General features: G+C 32.2%; 2 protein-coding genes across 3 annotated transcripts in view; one reads left to right on the forward strand and one right to left on the reverse strand.

Annotated features, from left to right (window-relative positions):
• Positions 1–687: 687 nt before the first annotated feature.
• LOC134704881 (uncharacterized) lies at positions 688–7,779 on the reverse strand. Its single transcript, XM_063563664.1, has 5 exons — positions 7,620–7,779; positions 6,198–6,311; positions 5,550–5,621; positions 4,885–5,000; positions 688–808 (listed from the first exon to the last, which is right to left on the reverse strand). Exons 1-4 carry the CDS (start codon positions 7,690–7,692, stop codon positions 4,888–4,890), a joined length of 372 nt encoding a protein of 123 aa, XP_063419734.1. The 5' UTR covers positions 7,693–7,779; the 3' UTR covers positions 688–808; positions 4,885–4,887.
• Positions 7,780–9,752: 1,973 nt separating this feature from the next.
• LOC134706429 (protein boule-like) overlaps positions 9,753–21,395 on the forward strand; it is a 36,951-nt gene continuing 25,308 nt past the window's right edge. For both annotated transcript variants that reach the window (XM_063565348.1, XM_063565350.1), the window contains exons 1-2: positions 9,753–9,878; positions 20,688–20,810. In XM_063565348.1, coding sequence (XP_063421418.1) covers positions 9,876–9,878; positions 20,688–20,810 — 126 coding nt within the window. In that variant the 5' untranslated portion in view covers positions 9,753–9,875. The remainder of the gene's footprint in view (positions 9,879–20,687; positions 20,811–21,395) is intronic.

A 21,395-nucleotide genomic window follows, 5' to 3' on the forward strand; every position in this document is an offset into this window, starting at 1 on the left:
TAGTTTCTAATTATAACTTTACACTTGATGTTCGTAATGTTGGAATATACTGGTTTCACATTTTAACTGTATACTTGTCTGTTGATGTTCGTTGTGTGAGAATAAACTGGTTTCACATTTTAACTGTATACTTGTCTGTTGATGTTCGTAGTGTTGGAATATACTGGTTTCACATTTTAACTGTATATACTTGGTGTGTTTAGTGTTAGAACATACTGGTTTCAAATTATTACAATACACTTGATGTGTGTAGTGCTAGATCATACTGGTTTCACAGTCTGACTGTATCATCTTGATGTGTGTAGACAAGTGTTAAAAAAAACTGGTTTCAAATTATTACAATATACTTGATGTTTGTAGTGTTAGAACATACTGGTTTCACATTCTAACTGTATACCTGATGTGTGTAGTGCTAGAGCATACTGGTTTCACAGTCTGACTGTATCATCTTGATGTGTGTAGACGAGTGTTAAAACAAACTGGTTTCAAATTATTACAATATACTTGATGTTTGTAGTGTTAGAACATACTGGTTTCACATTCTAACTGTTAACTTGATATGTGTAGTGTTAGAACCAAATGAAATTTAAAAAAAAGAAAGAAATGCATGATTTGTAGTGATTTATTGTAGTTTTTAATAGAAGAGTCATGTTAATAGGCATATGGACAGCTTTAAAAAAAAAAAAAAAAGGCTACGAACATACAAATATGTGCTCCGTGATAGAAATTGTCGTTGAGTCGAGAGTGTTCTTTAGACACATCGTCATACCATGTTTCAATACTGCCCAAAAGTTACCAGTTTTAATATCTGAAATAATAAACAAGTCACCCATTCATTGATATATTTATTCTAAGAATATTGGAGTCATTTGTCACTTGTTTCAACGTTATATTGATATGTGTGCTAAACAGAAGATTAGATACCGAGGGACAACCATATATTATATTGAAAAGGAATAGCCTACACCATAACTCACGGGAGAGCAGATGAAAAGGAACCTTCAACACATATTAAAATAAATTATTGCACAACACAAAAACAACGGAAATGGGATCCAGACATTTACGAAAACGCTACAGTTGTCATGCACATTAATTCGCGTAGATGAAGACGAGAAGAAATCTGCACCGTCAAGAAATCTTGAAAGAAAACACTATACATCTGGAAAAAATATATCAGGTGAGATATAAGTTCTTTATTTTAGTCTATTTATAGTTGTTATTGGCTTTGAACTAGCCCATGCAGTAACTGCCAGTACTCTCAGATATGTACTGAGTGTCTTTTTGTTGTTGGGATGAACAAGTACCAGGTCACGCCAACATTTTTTTGTTATCTGTATTTCTACTTGCATCTTTCTGATGAGTGGAGCCTTTTTCAACTGGTTTTTATAGTTTGTTCGTATGCTGTACTGTAAAACCACTGTTTCAGGTTAGGGAGGGTTAGCGGCTTCCAACGAGTTTAACCCAGCCGCATTTTGTATGTATACAAGTGCCTGTCCCAAGTCACTGGTTGTCGTTCTTTGTTGTGCAACATTATAGATTTTTGTTCACCAAAATTATTTTGTGCTTAAATTAGGCCGTTAATTTTCTCGTTTAAATTGTTTTTACATTTGTCATTTTAATGTCTTTCATAGCAGACTATGCGGTATAGGTTTTACCGTAGGTGACCTATAGTTGATCCTAGTTGTTAATTTCTGTTTCATTTTGGTGTCTTCTGAGATTTGTTTCATTGGCAATCATACCACATCTTCTTGTTTAATGTCTATATAAAAGTAACATGTCAGCTAGGACCCTGCTTGCATATATTTGTGTGGGACAAAGGAACACATAACTGAAATGATACAAACAAGTCATACTCAGGTATCATGTCCAGTGGCGGATCCAGCAAATTTTCACAAGTTGGGACCCACTGACTTCCAAGAGGGGCCACCTCTAGTCATGCTTCAGTGGTTCCTTATATACCCCCCTAATTTGTCTTTTTTCATTTACTCTTCTCAACATAGAGCCTTATTTTCTTTTGGCAAAGTATACGGGGCGCCGAATGGGACTCTTGTGGTTTTGTAAAAAAATCAATTCTGTCATGATTTTGTCTTACAAAACTATGTGATACAGACTTCTTTTATGAGAACTTCAATTTTGTGATGACAAAATTCATTTGTGTAGACAAAATTCGACAAAATTCAGTTTTGTCATGACAAAATTCATGTCAAAATTGACTTTTGTTACCTGATATGGAAATTAAAACACAAAAGTCAATTGTGTGAGACATAATTGAGTTTTGTGAGAGACAAAATTGAGTTTTGTGAGACAAAATTGAGTTTTGTGAGACAAAATTGAGTTTTGTGAGACAAAATTAAAGTTGATTTTGTGAAGACAAAATTCAATTTTGTGCGACAAAATTCATTTTTGTGACAACAGAATTCACTTTTGTGACGAAAAAAATCAATTTTATGAGACAAAATTGACTTTTGTGACGACAAAATTCAATTAAGTCGACAAAAATCATTTTTGTGACGAAAAAAATCATTTTTGTGAGACAAAATTGAGTTTTGTGAGACAAAATTGAGTTTTGTGAGACAAAATTGAGTTTTGTGAGACAAAATTGACAAAATTGATTTTTTTCTCAATTTTGTAAATATAGTTCTCTGATTTCGTTTCAGTCGCATGACTATACGAGCACGCGAGTTGATATCAAGGACCAGAATTATAATTAGATTGCGAAACGCTTGTAGCGTGACATTTTGTAAAAACATCAGTCCAGATTTTTTGTTTTAACGCTGTCGTGACGATGTGACGTCTTAGACTTCAAAATAGTTAAACTTAGTGTTTTTGTGTTTTAAAAATAGGCAGAGTAAGAACAATGACTAGAGTGAACAGTTCGGTTTGAAAGTTACGTCCTAGTGTCAAGATTGACTTCCGGCCTAATGTTTCTCATGAGTCAGAACGCTTGAAACACGACTCAGCACATCTGTCAAGTTTACAACACGTACTAACCTTCCTTGATAATTATATAACTTTCTTTTGATTAAGTAAAGCCGATATAAGACTGTTGGTTTACCAGTTTGAATGTTTTACACTAGTAATTTTTGGGACCCTTTATAGCTTGCTGATCGATGTAAGCCATGTCTCAGGCTTTGGCAATCATACCACATCTTCTTCTTTTTTTATGTTTGACATAAAATGGTTTACTTTTATAATTGCCACTTGGACGAAAGTTGTTTCATTGACACTCATACCATCTTCTTATATCTATATAATGTAAATATGTGTTTTATTGACTTTTAAAAAACCAACTAGTATTATTATTATTATTATTATTATTATTATCCGATAGTTAGTTTTTCATGCAAAAGTCAAGTAACTAAATATTTCCCTAAACAAATGCAGCTAATCCTGTATTCAAATGATTCGCGAAAATGTGTATTTAATGACAATTTTCTACTAAAACGAAAAACCAACATAATTATACGATTTATAAGCACATGACATCAAGTGAAGTTCATATCAAGTGGTAACCTTTTGCACGTGTGACAATTCGTGCAATGAATATTAATTCTTAACATTTTTTCAGGTGAAAACGTTGTTTTATTCAAAATCACATCTTAATATATAGAAGAACATTGAAATAATCCTGGCATGAAGTTATTGCCCTTTGAGATTAAGCACCATACTATCTATCAATCAATCAATCATATAGTAGTTAAACGTCCAGTGGCAAATGTTTCATGCTTGTTCAGGATGCGAACAATTAACAATAAATACCATAGGTAGGTCTTGTAGTAATAGAGGCCATCCGGGGAAATTTTGACTGCAACTGTAAAATGAGGATACATTGGATAGGGACAGAAATTTAGCTTTGCAACAGGACACCTACGGACCCCTCAAAGAGTTGTTGTATATAAGGGGTTTTAACATGCAAAGAGCGTGGCACTCTCCGGTTTATTCATATGATATGTTCTATTCGTATGTAACTGTTTGTAGTAATTATGACAAGAACACCCACATTTTTACTGCTCAAATTTTACATATAAAATAATTTATAATTTACATGTCTGTAATTAAGAACATGTCAGTATACATAAGTACTTATAATCATTTCACCATATTAAATACATTATCAAGATATGAAAACTTCGATGATTTGGTCTTTTCGTCAAATATTTGCTACTGCAGTGTCGTTTTTTATTTCAATGAAAAGTAAGTAAATGTAAAATTGTGAAACAATGATTCAGTATATAATCCGGATTCGTTCAATTTCCAGTAGAATTTGACAAATGTTAGATTTTAACCCTGTGAGTGAAAAAAATTCCATGCATGATCAAAGAATGATTTGTCGAATTGTCGAAAATTTGATAAATGATCGCAGTTATTATGTCTTTAAAGCGTTATTTTTGTTATTAACATGTTAAATGACTCATATAAACCAATTTGAATGCATAACTTTGATCCTATGTATATCTACATCAATAGGTTAACATTCTTGATCTTTTATTGTTTTCAAACTATTACGCCTATTTCATACGGAATGGGTATTATTTGACCCACTGTAGAAAATTTCTACTTCCAAAGATATTTTTAGTTCTTGAAAGTGACTAAGTCATTTGTTGCATACGATTTAATTATAAAACAAGCTGGAGAACAGGAAAGATAGCGCTGTTCCTTTGCTTTTTGTTGTGCATGTAACATATTTATGTCATGGATGGGTATCAAATGAAAAGGGTGACCTCCATAATCATGTAGCCTAGTGTGCTGAAATTTCATTCGACTTTATAGTATATATTTAATATCCTACATTACTGCATGGGATTTGTATTTTAAAACTCTATCTCAGATGTTTAACTTAGCATTTACAAATATAAAGTAAATATTAAATATGAGATGTACCTGTTACTTGCTGTTATAGGCATAGATACCCCAGTATCCACATGCAAGTCCATAGGTTCCATAGTCTTTTATAAGAGAACCCACTCTGTATGACTTGTTTTCATATATACACATGTCTAAAAATATATAGTGATATGAATTAATAAAAGCTATTAGGTATTTTCCGGGAAACAGCTGGCACAAAGAACATAAGACACTTATTATATGTGCTACATGTCCCAAGAGAAGAACCTTTACGGTATTTGTACGTTTGTCATATTTTATTGTTTTGTTGATTGTAGAATTTGATAGTATAAACTAAAGGAATACCCCCCCAAAAAAAATGGGGGAGGAAAAAACAAACTGTGGTCGCAGAGGCTATTAAAACATTAAAAGTTATAAATCTTATGTCTTAATTGCAGATATTCTAAAATGAGTACTTTTTGTTATGAAAAAAGCTGCATTCCTTTGTACCCGCAAGCAAGAACTTCAAACATCTCAACCATATTTTTTTTGTATGTTATCAAAGAAACCTTAAAAAATCTCCTCTTCCATCTTTGTTAACGGAAGACACAGAGCATTCTCTCGCAGGATAACCTTACCCGCAGTGGTGATTGGAAACAAATTAAGTGAACATTGGACCTATACCCCCTTTGGTGTGTATACTATATTTATATGTACCTCACCTTCTTCTTTGGGTGTTGTTGGTTCTGTTGATGATGTTGAGGGTTTAGTTGACTTTTGGTTCTGTGATTCGTCTTAAAATGAAAAATTTAAAAGTCACAACAAACTAAATGTATAAAGATATAAGTATAGATGTGGTATACATATAACTTCAACAAACTTCGAATTGATAGGTAAAAATGCAGGAAACTTGTAGGTGAATAATATACATTATCATTTCTTTATACGTTTTTAAAAGAATACCTTACAGACATGTATTCTTCGTATAGCACCTGCCTCGGTGAGGATGAACCTACAACGCCCTACAAATATCCTCAATATTTACTAAATATCATGCTAAAGAGGACTGCTATCATAATATCTTCTCCTCGGTATTTGTCAGTTTTATGTACTTTATGTACTTTTTGTGCTTCTTTTTTTTTTACAATTTTGACCGTTCCACATAATCAAGCCAGATAATAAATAAAAGTGAGAATGGGAATGTGGAATGTGTCAAAGAGACAACAACCAGACCATAGAGCAGACACACATACAAACAAGGCACTATATCTTTTCACTTGACTGCCATTTAAACAGTTTTAGAAAATGAAAAAAAAAACATTTGATGTTTTAACTATTTTTTCCACATTGCAAAGTTTTTAAATAAATACCTTGATAATTCTCCCAAGCTGTTATTCCCCATTTTCCACACTGAAGTCCATAATTTCCGTAGTCGTTTATCTTTTCACCAACTTTATAGTGTTTGCCTTCATACACACAACCAGCTAAACGTAAAAATGTCATTCATGATATTTAATCCAACAACATGTTTTGCATTACGTATAAAAACAGGATGACAACCAATAATCTACCCATATGAAATGGAGGGACACATCCTTGGAACAGTCAACCACAATCCGTACCTAGGAGTGGAGCTATCTAGGCTTTTATCATGGAATGACCACATCGGAAATATCACTACAAAGGCAAATAAAACTTTAGGCTTTATACGACGGAATCTTAGTAAATGCCCAATGAATATAAAGCGTCAGGCATACATACCCCATGTACGTCCAACACTAGAATATGCTAGCAGTGTCTAGGACCTGCATCTCCAAAAACACTTACAACAGCTAGAAATGGTCCAAAGGAGAGCAGCCAGATGCATCAGGCATGAGTATTCTCGAGACCCGGGCATAGTAACATCTTTATTAGAGGACCTAAAACTACCACAATTACAAGAGAGACGAAAAACATCACGTTTACCGTCCTGTTTCACAAAGTAATCCACCAACTTATTGCTATTCAGATTCCAGAATACTTGATGACACCAGCAAGAATGACGCGTCAGTTCCATCAACGACGATTTGTCAGATTAGGATCAAGTTCTGAACAAAGAAAACATAGCTTCTTCGTAAGAACCATCACAAACTGGAATGAGCTACCGCCTAGCTTATTGGACATTGATGACTATGAGGCATTCAAGACCGACCTCATAGCACACCGATATCCGTAAATCAGCACACACGTGTTTATCTGCACTGGCACCTGTACATGATATGATATGATATGATATGATATAACTATCGATATAAAATGTATATAAATTTGACAAATAAGTAAAATTAACTATATGAAACTTCTTATTCTTATTTAGCTTACAATTTATCTTTTTATTATAAAATAATAATACAATTGCATATATGATAGCGTCTTTTTAATGAACGGTCATATACCATATGAAGAGTTTAGAAGTATTAAAAGTAAACTGTAACCGAGAGTTAATTACCCCGACCATACGCGTGTGGTCGGACCATATGAGTATATACCGATATGGTAATGACCATACGCGTATGGTCCCAATACTCATATGGTCCGGAACTTACATACAACTAGACTGCTATAGTTATGGTATGAAATTTCCGTGCCTATAATAGATGACTATGTGGTAAAGGCTTTGCTCGTTGTTGAACGCCGTACGGTGACTTAATTTGTACTGAGTTGTTAATTTCTGTGCCATTTGGTCTATTGTTGGGAGTTGTCTCAATGACAATCATACCACAACTTCTTTTTAAATATAAAAGTGCACTTACGTTTTCCTGGTTTGGCATGCACGAAATGAATAAACAAAACAATATGCAACAAAATGTGCATTGTAAAATACATAGTAAAGGTTTAGTCCATAAACAGATGCAGTTATCTCTGGATATAATTATAACTGATTGTGACAAATATCCGGACATAACATCCTGCATGTGATTAGAGGTATAATTGATAGGAAAATCGATTTGTTAAGCAGACACTTGAAGTCATTGATACCATATATAAAACATATAACGCACATGCATGTACTGTTTATTTTAGTACTTACATTTTTTTATGTTTATCAAGTTGTGTTATAATTCGATGTTTTACGATAAACATATTCTGAATTTTGACTTTACTTAATAATTTAAGCTGGGATATATTAATTTTTAGAGTTTGTTCTTATGTTGCACCAACTTTCAAGCAAGGACCGAAGTTCATAAACTCGGCACTAAATCCAGTCCTTGCTTGTTTGTCGTTTCGGGACCTCTTATAGCCGACTATGTCAAATATATGTAATGTGAAAATCTCTGCGAGTTTCAGAGAGAGATACATGAAACAATTAATTCGGACTGATTCATATGACTGAAGAAAGAAAAGAAAAACAAATTTCAGAATTAACGGTATATTATACCCTTATAGTTCTTTATTTCCATTCAAATAGTCCTTGCAATCTGATGTGTGACCCATACAAGTCAACGAAGGCTGTTCTCGTTTTTGCTTCACGGGCCAGTTTTCCTAATTGTGGCGGTTTTAAAGCGGTGAAAATTGTTAGAAGCAAATAATGTAAATACACGCGGTATATAGGAACCGAATCATAATATATTTCCCTCAGATATTCCACAGGCACTTGTCTCACATTTTTTTCCCTATATAGGCCTACCTTAATGTTAAGGTATATAGGAAATTTTTTTGGGACACAGGTGCCTGTGAGATATTCCCAGGAAGCAGAATCAGACGTTTTGACTGTGAAAGTGCTTTGCTTTATCAAACACCTCGCATGCTCTAGTTTTAAGAGTTGTAGATTATGAGGTGTAATACCGTGACATTATTTGAGACAAATTTTTTTCAAAAAAGAGCTTTTGATACTTGAACTTACCAATACCTTGATCGTTTCCTTCGCTTTAAAACCGTCAGACCGTGTTAGCATAACTAACATACACACCCGCATGCATGTGGCGTTCTACCCGGTGTATAGGGTAGAAGATTTTATTGGCTTCGTTCACAAAAGAGTCAGTATAATAGTGTTGAAATTGGCGTTGAATTCGAAATTAACCAATTTGTTCCTCAGTCAAAATCAGATACACACAATACTTTAATCAGGTTTTGTATGTGGTAGTACTGAGAACTGAACAATCCATGCCTAAGTTAGGAAAGTTATACCAGTGAATGCAATTACAATGGTTATCAAATAGGGGTTCCCCGGCCCTTTCGTAGTGTTTTGGCGGTTATGTTTTTTCACGGGCGGTTTTTGGTTGAGAATCGGTCCACTCGATTAAGCTCAAATACATATATTTTGAGTATACAAGAGTCGGGACTCATTGAATGATTGGTCAATGTGTTGAATACCCGCAGGTCGTCCTCTTCCTCTAGATTATTGTGATGACCACGGACAATGCCATGGCTTTTTAATGTAGCCCCCCCCCTTTTCTGCATGGTAGTACTGTTCATAAACTGTAGATCTACATATATTTGTTTAATTTATTTAAGACTTTTTAAAATGGGAACTTTTGAAACATTCGTGTGTTATAAAAAGTAAAACTAAATTACGTTGGTTGGTAGAAAGTATTTTATTTGAATTAAATCATCCTAATATGATCAATGAAACCGATTTAAGTGTGGACTATGTAGTGGATGGATATTGCCAGGGGAGTTCACTGCATGGCACCTGGACAATTTTGGGGAATGATAACTGCTCAGCAGGCGCGAAATCATCCGTCACTTAGGATTAGATTATTCCATTCCTGATGGGATGGTGGTGCTTTGTTATTTCAAAACTAGTAAATACAGAGGTTCAAAAATAAAAATGATATTCAAATATCATGATAATTGCATAAATTTTATCATGATTATTTCTTCAAAGTCCAACAGTTTACGTTTAACGTATTTTTAGACATACTAAAATGTTCTGAATGACACATCGCCCCTCTTTTAGTTTGGAATATTCCAAAAACTTTTCTTGCACACATTGATTAGATTCGGCTGCAGATCATCGGCTGTTGTTGACTTAGAATCAACTTGGAAAAGTTAAAAGATCACAGAAAATGGTAAGATTTCACATATCAATAACCTTGATTCATATATTTTGTGATTTATAGAATCCATTGGTGTGGTACTTTAATTCAAGAAAAAGTGTGATTTTCCTTGAAAATGAAGATTTACACATTGGAATGTCGTTTATTTTTATCATGGCAATCGTTGAGTGTCAAGAATCTGGATGCTCAGAGAGTTTTTTCTCGACAAGAAACTCATATTTCCTGACATAGAAGTGATAGTCTATATATTCGATGTTATTATTTACTACATGGTTTCTAAATGACAGCTACTGTGCATGCTCTCTGTCATATTTTAATGATCAAATGCTTATTACAAGCCCTCTGATTAGAAATATATATACAGGTTCAAAGTTATATATAGAATATAGTAGCAAACCATTATATTACACCAGGCTATGGTTTATTGGCTATTTTGGACCAACTATAGAACTGTGTTGCCTTGTATATCTTTGGACCCCCCTGGTCCAAATAATTAAGATGTGTCAAGGCGATTTAAAAAAAATTCTTGGACGTCTTATAAAATAGCCTTGCCAGACGTCATTATTATTTGGACTTGAACTACCCCCTCAAATGAGGGATATCCCTCAACCAACTTTACAAGGGCATGTCCCTCAGTCTGGGACAAGGGTTCATTTTGCTGTTTAGAAAAAGATAAACTAATTCAAAATATTGAATATTTGGAATAACTTTTCTAAAACTGGGGTCCACTTATTTTTACTAAGATATAACTTGGGGACGACATCAAAAGATCAAAAAAGGGGTCTGTAAGACTTCTATGGAAAACCAGACAAAAACATTACAATGAACAGAGAAATAATAGAAATCAAGAAAACCAACTAGATGTACCAGTGGATAGACCAATAAGAGACAGATGTGCTCCACAACACTTCAGAGATTATTTTATGTGATGAGAACGCCTAAGAAAGAATAGAATAGAATAGAATAGAATAGAATATTTTTATTTCCCAAATTACAGGGCCCATAAAGGGCATAAAATCAGATAAAATTGATTTACATAATTAGTAACAACAGCAATAATAGAGGCATATACATATATAATTGGAATATAAGCATTGGTCAGAATCAAGCTAAAAACCACATATATATTGTGAATAAAAGAATTATAAAATTACATTATACATGCATATGTATTTATTTTCAAATTATTTACTTGACTAAATGTCAGTGTTCATGCCTGATCTCCTTAATTCAAAACAGTCACAAATATAACAACCCAGTTTGTCCATAAGAGTAACATTTTCTTGGGTCAAGAGCCATAAAAATTTAGGAGATTTATTTAAGTTTATAAAATTATAACAATTGTTAGAAATGTCTTGAAAAAAATCGTCCCTTTGAATATCTTAAAGAGGGCATTCTAATAAAAAATGAAGCTCATCTTCAACTTTACCAAGTGAGCAATTAGTACAAAGACGCTCAGATCTTTCTATATGCTTTTTTGAATATCTGTCTGTCTCAATTTTTAAAGAGTGAGCACTTATTCTTAATTTACAAATTGACTGCCTTTTTTTGAAGTCCTGCAATTCTAAATATTTTTTATTTTTAAAACAATTTTTTATGGAAAAATAAGTACCAAGCTTCCCTTTTTCAGAGTTAATTGTTTGATACTTCAGTTTATTCCAAAAAGTGACATAACTTTTAATACATAGTTTATTTTTAACATACTGACATAAAGAACCAATTGATTGGTCAAAATTTGGTAATTCAATTTCTCTCTGAATATAATCTATACTAGAATGAATGAATGATTTTATTCTCATAAACTAGTACATAGCTACAGAGATAATAACAGTTCATATATAATACATATCTTTGTTTCGCATGTGTGAAAATAATAACATTATAATAATATTACAGTTCCTCTAACCAGGAGGACAGACTTTCAATGATATATATCGTATAAATCTACACAATTTTTCTAGTTCTACAACATTTTCAGATGAGAATACATTTTTAAATTTAATAATGTTTGCATTTTTGTTACAATAGTGTGGTAAATATTTTTCTCTTTCTATGTTAAAACTGTTGCATGACATAATGTAGTGAAATTCATCGCCAATATCTTTAGAGCTACAGAGATTACAAGACCTTTCGGATCTCGGAATAGTTTGCCACCTTCCTGTCTCCACTGGCAAACGATGATTTCCGCATCTAAATTTACACAAAGTATATAAAAAATTAAAAGGCAAGGTCGACAAATACTTTTCAAATTTAAATTCAGTCTTGAAAATTCTATAACATAAACCTTTTGAAGATTGGTGTAAATCTGCACACCACTCTTGTCGAAATTGGTCTTTAAGCTTTTGCTCAATACTTAACTTTATCCATTTTTTGTTAAAATAATCTTGGCAATGCCATATATTTATTTGACATGCCACATTCATCAAAAATTTTCTTAATACATAAAATCCATTTATTTCCAATACCATAATTGTTATAATTAATGTATAGTAATTTATATAGTATACAGGATAATTTATCTTCATTTGTATTATCAAGAAGGCGACACCAAAAATTGATCATTCGTAATTTTGCATATAAAGAAATGGGGTATCTCCCAAGTTCTCCATAAATCATAAAATTTGGAGTCGAGTTTTTAAGTTTTAAAATGTGCTTACAGAATTTCAAATGAACTCGCTCAAGTATATCAAAATTTTCGTATCCCCAAATTTCAGCCCCGTATAGAAGAATTGGTACAACAGCTTTATCAAACATTTCTAGTTGGCATTTAATCGATAAGTGATTCAATCTGCTCTTCTTGATAACACTATACATAGCCTTAGTTGCTTGGTCTCGTAAATATTTTCTAGTTTCGAAAAAAGATGCATTTCTAGAAAAAATAACACCAAGGTATTTATAATGTTTAACTATCTCTATTTCTTCTTTTTCAATACAAAATTTCAAATTATTGGGTATTCTTCCTCTTGTAAAAACCATCACTTTGGTTTTACTAACATTGATTCTTGATTTCCAATTATTACAATATTGTGAAAAATTATTTAAAAGTAACTGTAAATCTGAACTTGATTCAGCAAGTAAAATAGTATCATCAGCATTTAATAATACAAACAGTTTTAGGTATATATTAAGTTCATTTTCCATATCTAAAGTTAAAGATTGTACACCAGTTATGTTAACATTTTCTAAATATTGCTGTCAATCGTTCAAATATAGAGAAAATAACAAAGGAGAAAGATTTTCCCCTTGCCTAACACCAATTTCACTAGCAAACATGTCAGATAAATTATTATTATGTACAATACGTGACTTAACATCATCATACATATTTTTAACAACTCTAAGAAACTTTCCTTTTACATTATTCATAAGGAGTTTATATAATAAAGAATTTCGGTGTACAAAATCAAACGCCTTTTCAAAATCTACAAAGCGCAAAAGAGCTTTTTATTTTTAACACTGAGAAGTTCAAAAAGTGCATATAAAGAAAAAATATGATCTGTTGTAGAGTACCCATGTCCGAAGCCGGCTTGATTTTCATTTAATATATTCAGTTCATCAACGAAAACTCCCAACCTGTCGTTAAGAATAGATGTAAATATTTTCCCCAAACACGAAAAAAAGTTATCGGTCTATAATTTTTTGGATCTAATTTACACCCCTTGTTCTTAAATATTGGTATCACATTACCAACAAGCCAGGCTTCCGGCAATATACCCGTATCAAAAATAAGATTAAACAATTGTGTGTAAATATCAATCATATTGTCTAAAGATGAAGCAATGTATTCATTAATGATTTGATCTGCTCCAGGCGATTTATTATTCTTCGCCTTTTTAACAGCTTTTAAAATTTCTTCTCGTGTAATTACACAATTAAGTGTGTCATCGTCACAAGGTGAGCTCACATCGTTTTCAATAATAAATTCATCTTCAAACTTGTTCTTATTCAAATCTTTAAAAAAATCAAATAATGTTCCAATAGATATATTACTTTTGTCCCTTATTAAATAATTTCCAAAATTCTTTTGTATTGTATTTTTAGCTCACCTGGCCCGAAGGGCCAAGTGAGCTTTTCTCATCACTTGGCGTCCGGCGTCGTCCGTCGTCGTCCGTCGTCGTTAACTTTTACAAAAATCTTCTCCTCTGAAACTACTGGGCCAAATCAAACCAAACTTGGCCACAATCATCATTGGGGTATCTAGTTTAAAAAATGTGTGGCGTGACCCGGTCAACCAACCAAGATGGACGCCACGGCTAAAAATAGAACATAGGGGTAAAATGCAGTTTTTGGCTTATAACTCAAAAACCAAAGCATTTAGAGCAAATCTGACATAGGGTAAAAATGTTTATCAGGTCAAGATCTATCTGCCCTGAAATTTTCAGATGAATCGGTCAATCGGTTGTTGGGTTGCTGCCCCTGAATTGGTAATTTTGAGGAAATTTTGCTGTTTTTGGTTATTATCTTGAATATTATTATAGATAGAGATAAACTGTAACAGCAATAAGGTTCAGCAAAGTAAGATCTACAAATAAGTCAACATGACCAAAATGGTCAGTTGACCCGTTTAGGAGTTATTGCCCTTTATAGTCAATTTTTAACCATTTTTCGTAAATTAAAGTAATCTTTTACAAAAATCTTCTCCTCTGAAACTTCTTGGCCAAATTAATCCAAACTTGGCCACAATCATCTTTGGGGTATCTAGTTTAAAAAATGTGTGGCGTGACCTGGTCAACCAACCAAGATGGCCACCACCGCTAAAAATAGAACATAGGGGTAAAATGCAGTTTTTGGCTTATAACTCAAAAACCGAAGCATTTTGAGGAAATCTGACATGGGATAACAATGTTTATCAGGTCTAGAACTATCTGCCCTGAAATTTTCAGATGAATCGGTCAATCGGTTGTTGGGTTGCTGCCCCTGAATTGGTAATTTTGAGGAAATTTTGCTGTTTTTGGTTATTATCTTGAATATTATTATAGATAGAGATAAATTGTAAACAGCAATAATGTTCAGCAAAGTAAGATCTACAAATAAGTCAACATGACCAAAATGGTCAGTTGACCCCTTTAGGAGTTATTGCCCTTTATAGTCAATCTTTAACCATTTTTCATAAATCTAAGTAATCTTTTACAAAATCTCCACTGAAACTACTAGGCCACAATCATCTTTGGGGTATCTAGTTTGAAAAATGTGTCCGATGACCTGGCCATTCAACCAAGATGGCCGCCACGGCTAAAAATAGAACATAGGGGTAAAATGCAGTTTTTTGCTTATAACTATGAAACCAAAGCATCTAGAGCAAATCTGACTAGAAGTTAAATTGTTAATCAAGTCAATATCTATCTGCCCTGAATTTTTCAGATGAATAGGACAACTGGTTGTTGGGTTGCTGCCCTCCAATTGGTAATTTTTAAAGAAATTTTGCCGTTTTTGGTTATCTTGAATACTATTATAGATAGCGATAAACTGTAAACAGCAATAATTTTCAGCAAAGTAAGATCTACAAATAAGTCAACATGACCTAAATGGTCAATTGACCCCTTAAGGAGTTATTGCCCTTTATAGTCAATTTTTAACAATTTTCATTAATTTGGTAAATTTATGTAAATTTTTACCAAATATAGTTCTCTGTTACTAATGGGCAAAGTTCATGATAGATATAATTGTAAGAAGCAAAATCGTTCAGTAAAGTAAGAACTTCAAACACATCACCATCACCAAAATACAATTTTGTCATGAATCCATTTGTGTCCTTTGTTTAATATGCACATAGACCAAGGTGAGCGACACAGGCTCTTTAGAGCCTCTAGTTTATTTTTTTCATGTTGTCACTAATATCTTCATTTAATTTCTTAATATTTCCATTTATTTACATTAGAGCTATGTAACTGTTTACAACATATAAACGCATCATATAATAGTCCTTCTGTCAAATGTTCCAGTCTATGACAATATTTTAACATTGATAAAATTATAGTAAAATACATAGGAAATCTACCAAGCTCTGACATTACAGCTATATTACTTGACTTTCTGTTTACACCAAGAATGTATTTCATAAATTTGGTGTGAGATTTTTCAGAAGAATCCTGACCAAAGACTTTTTCTAATATATAATCATTAACTTTCTTACAAGCAGCTGAATCTGTTCTAAACATTCCCCATATTTCACTGCCATATAATAGTATGGGTTTAATTGTATGATCATAAAGATGTAAAAAAGTGGCAATACTAGGGTTAGATGATGACAAGCATCTCTGTAGCTTAAAACATAATATAAGTGAACATTACAAAGAGAACAATAGAAAGACTTACAATTTAATTCATGTATACAAACTTTATTTACACATTTTATTTTACATTTATATTCTTAAGTTTATACAAAGCTAAGGAGGAATGTAATACCTTAGATTATTCCGGGAAAACACCATACAAACCTTCGGGATATTGATTATTACGTTACATTGCTAGGGCCATATCACTTGTATATTTGTTAGCCATTATTAAATTACTATCTGAACAATCAAGTCTTACTCCAATTTTTCAGGGTCCACTATTTTTAATAAGATAAAACTTGAAATAAGTTTTCAAAGCTTTAAGTTTTTAAAATTTAAATAACTTTCTTAAACTATCAATGATTTGTACTAAACCTTGACAGAAGCTTGTTTATGATCATAAGATAGTAAATTATGTAAAAATAAATTTCCATTTTTCCTGTATTTCACTGTCTTGATATATTATTATAAATGGACTTCTTCGATTTTACATTACATCAGTCTTCACACCAAGTGGCAGCCCAGGCTGGTAATTAACATTGCTCTCGGGCCTGTAATTTGTAAAAATCAGATCTACTGGCTAACAGAATCTAACTAAAACTTTTTAAAAATTGAGCTGCAGGCCTGTAGATTTTGCAGATTAGCGTGAAGACTGCTACATACAGTCTGCAGTTAAAGTTTTTGAAACGATACAAGATTGATAAAATATCCTGGATTTGTACCAAACTTTGACAGAAGCTTCTTACTATCAAAAGATAATATCCAGAGGAATATTTTTATTGAATATTTTCCTCCTTTTTGATGGTGTGCGATTACATTGTAACAGCAAAAGTTGGCAAGATACTGGGTTCCGTGGAACTCTTACAAATTTTTGAATTGTACATTATAGTAGAGAATCAAGATTGAAAAAAAAGTTACACTTGCCTCTTGGTATTTAGTAAAAATACTTTCTCATGATTTACATTAAACTGTTGTGTATTTATTTAATATCAGTTCTAGAAATCTCTGAATTTGGTGATTATTGTGATAATCTTTATTATGTTTATAAGAATACAATGTTTTCATCAATTTGATATTTAAAAATTGAAAAGTAGTCATGATAGAGATATATTAACAGTTCCAGGCCTCTACAATAAAAATTTTTCCAACTGGTCCTGTACACAAGTACATACCAAAACTTGCTTGTCCAAATGAAATAGTAACTTGTCAAAAAAAATCTTAATAATAACCTTTTCGCATTTTAACCCTTTCACCGATTGCTGTCCAGACAGAAGCTAATCTGAGATGATGGCTTCCCTGGCTACTATTCATCAAGTGGGAGATCTTCATAATAAATGTCAATAAAAACTTGTTTGTAGTTATTTGTGTATTTATTTCATTCACTAACACCATGTTCACAGTTTGATTCATGTTCTGATAATATTTTCTTCATAAAATATTTTCAAATTTTCGCCATTTTCTAGTCGAAATTCTCAAAATTCTGCTCTTTGACCACAAAATCGTAATTTTTTAACCCAAAACGACAAAATTTTGAAAATTTTTATGACGCTGTACAAATTCCTCACACTGAACGATGTCCATTGTAAGTGTTTTGTACATAAAACGACATTTCAAATGTAAAAAAGTATACTAGTTTGGCTTCAATTTTTCCATATTCTTTCAAAAAAAATGTTCCCTCATTTCAAATTCTCGTAAATTCCATAAATTTCCTCTGATTTTGACACGGTTTTCAACAAACAGAAGCGCTATATTTACACTTTTATCCGGGTTATTCATCAAAGAAAGGTAACTCATGTTTGCACTGTTTGAGCAGGAAATATAAAAGAGGTATTCCGATCCCGGTAAAACGGAACTCATTATCAGCTGTTTGAAGCATGAATCCCGGTATACCAGGACTCGTCGGGGAAAGGGTTAATGCATTTCATTTCATAAAAAAAGAAAATTTTAATTATTTTTAAGGGATAATGCATTTATAAGGGTCGGTGGGTATAAAAAAGCATGAAAAGTCAATTTTATTTTTATTCTGAAAATCGGCAAAATCGGGTCGGCGGATCTGTAAACCAACAAATAAAAAAACCGTGGCCTAACTTTTACAGAATTCGTTAACATTCATGATAATAAATCATTTGTAAAAATGGATGTTAAAGACTGAATGTGAATAGTTCTGGCATTAGACTTTGTACTCAAAGACCAGTTGAGATGACTATTTTTATTGGTATTCGGGTTAAAATTTAGAAAATATTCATCCTTGTTCAGAAAGTAAGTTAAATAGAAAAATAAAGATAAAAACAATATATAATTGTCATATTGGAATGATTGGAGACTTCATTAAGCAGTCTTTAGAACTGAGGGAGTTGGACAAGCTTATGATGGTGTTTTATACATAAATTTATAATTGAACTCTTAAAATATATTCTATTATTCTAAATGTATATATTGTATGGTATTACATTACATTGTATTGTATGAAATTGTTTGATTGTATTGCTTGACCCTTATGGGTGTAATTTTGCAATAAAAATTATTATTGCTATTTTGTGCATTTTTTCTTTGACCTTTTTGTGATAATTTTTCATGTCATGCAAAATGTGTTGCTAATGAAATTGACATGAAATTGACAGCACTGTCATAGGTAAATAGCGATAAACAGAATATCATTGGTCATCTCAACTTGATTGCTTTTCTCCCTTTGCTTTAGTCGTCCAGCTCAAGGGAGAAAATGATTTGTTTAATAGATGGTAATTTAGTATGTTCATTGTTGAAATGACCTACCAGTTTGTGTACAAATAACAAGACAACACATATTGCACCCTGTATTTTTCTAAAAAAACCATTTATTCCTAGAAAAACTCACTGTATAATCAAATTCTTGTACAAGGTTGTAGTACTGAAAACATAAAGTACAATTTCCAATACATTTTGCATGCACTACCAGTGTTCTAGGATTTTAATAAGGAAATTAGTTATCAAAAATTCACTTTTCACAAGTTTAATGAACTTTCCCTGAATTTTATGCTATTTTAAAAATGTTTTCATAACTTTGTTATTCCTTTAATCGCATATATGACCATGTGCATCAGCAATGGTCAGTGGACAAAAGTGAGTTCCTACTCAAAAAATGTCCTATCATTTCAACTGGCCATAGAATCAATATCTAAATATTTTTTTTACTTCCAAGTAACTACAAGACTGATTTATAATAAGATATAGAAAGTTTTAAAGTTTTGTAGTTTATTTGGTGATATACTTTCCAGCCTCATTTCAATTTTCTGACGAGAAGCACCAGAGCACAAGTAAAGAATTTGATTTGAAAAGTTTGCTATTTATAGTTCTAACCAAGTTTGAATCGTCAAAATTTGCATTTGTGTTTAACCCATCTGAAAATGAAAAAAACTCCTTAACAAAATTTAATATACACAATAAAACTTCAGACATTTAAACTTCTTATGGTTTCTATTGTATAAAATCACTCTTAAATTTACTTGGTAATTTTCTTGAAAAAAATTGGTTTTAGTTTGAGTGGGATATACATGATAAATAGGCAGTGTAACCTTCACATTAAGCCAATCAAGTGAAAAGGGAGCTATATATAATATAAGCAGAAAGGATGGTTGGTCTTTTTCTGCAAGATATTATTGCTTAGTCAGACCATGATATCTGACGGGTTATAGAATGTTGTTGCGAATTGGTTTTTTTTACAGTTCTAAAATGGAGTCAAGCTTTTTGCCAGGGGGGCAATTTGTGTTTTATATATACATTCTTGATTTTTATTTTTGGGCAAATAAGGTCCTCAATTTTAATGCTACCAACACTACAGGTTGATCAAAAATCAGACATTTCACAATTTACTGGCCTTACAATTGACATTCTTGTATACTTTTGACATGTTAAGGGCATACGATACAGTTTTGACCCTGTATTTACAAGTTCATGAAAATTTGCATATAAGCTATTTTTTACCTGCTTAAATCAAATATGTAACAAAAAATAGACCTTCATGTGCTACTTTTTGAGTAAAATGAGGTCGAAATTTTGTATATTTACTCAAAATGCAGATTTGTGGCCTTAATTTCTTTTTCAGAAGAAAGACATAACTTTTTTGTTATAAAAGATAAATATAATTTTTGTTTTGTTAAATAATTGGTAATTTCTGTATTTTACAAGTATCCTAAAAAATATGCATTTTTTAATTCAGAAATAACTCATATTTATCAAATGTTCATGAATTGAGGAAAAAACATCATTTTTTACTGCATGTATATCAAAATTAAAAAAAAATCCTCTATTTACAGATTTATAAAATTTGGGTCAAATAATCTCCCTGCAAAGTTAAACAAATTGCCGTTTTGAAAAATAGGGGTCCATGAACTCGTTTGCAAATTAAATCAGTTTGAATGATAAAAATCAGTCGAAAAATACATCTTTTCCCGATATGTCGCAGTTTGACGTCGCGAAATTAACATTTTACGTTAGCAACGTCATTACCTCCCCTGTAACTGTATCGTATGCCCTTAAATGCGTTAAAGTGTTTGTTTTCCTATTTCAGTCAACATCAGCAGACATATCGCCTTGCATAACCCCATCAACAACACCTTTGAGTGGGACACATGCTCCAAAATATGGCACAGTCATTCCAAACAGAATATTTGTTGGTGGCATAGCAGCAAATGTAAGTTAATCTAGAATTATTGTCAATTGAATCACTTCCTCCATTTGTAAATATTTTATTAGTGGAAGAAGACGTCAAGTCTTCTGAAGACTTAAGGGGCTGACCATTGGCATTGAGTCTCCGTATGCCGCATTCATTTCGTGTATTACAATTTCAAAACAACTTAGATTCCTGACACCGATTTTTACACATGATTAGGCATCAGAATCATTTAATTTGTAAATTATGATTGTAAAACAATCACAATCGTAAATATGACCCTTTTATTTATGTAAATTATTAGATTTCATCTCATCCACATGAACGTTATTTGTTTACTTGTAACAGGATGTTTTAACTGTAGATATTTGAATTACGCATGCGTGAATTTGGTATCGGGACAACTCGCACTGTTTACAAGTTCGCCCTTGAAGTTACGAATTTGCAATCCTGCAGACAAGAAGATTTTGTTTTTATATAACTAAAAAGGATATATAAAGTGTTGTCTTTATTCATGGTTTTCCTTTGTCATGTGAATTAGATGCCCTTCGTAACATACATGTGAACCTCCCATTTAGGAGAAAAAACTCCCGTGTATGAAATATT

This window comes from Mytilus trossulus, chromosome 2 (genome assembly GCF_036588685.1).
Source record: "Mytilus trossulus isolate FHL-02 chromosome 2, PNRI_Mtr1.1.1.hap1, whole genome shotgun sequence".
Classification (NCBI taxonomy): domain Eukaryota; kingdom Metazoa; phylum Mollusca; class Bivalvia; order Mytilida; family Mytilidae; genus Mytilus; species Mytilus trossulus.

What these genes read in the sequence shown, in the direction of transcription:
- LOC134704881 (XM_063563664.1), bottom strand. Translation starts at nt 7,692, where the DNA reads ATGTATTTTACAATGCACATTTTGTTGCATATTGTTTTGTTTATTCAT. An exon ending in GCATGCCAAACCAGGAAAAC is followed by an intron (nt 6,312 to 7,619) that starts GTAAGTGCACTT and finishes TTTTACGTTTAG; the next exon opens with CTGGTTGTGTGTATGAAGGC. An exon ending in AGCTTGGGAGAATTATCAAG is followed by an intron (nt 5,622 to 6,197) that starts GTATTTATTTAA and finishes TTTCATTTTAAG; the next exon opens with ACGAATCACAGAACCAAAAG.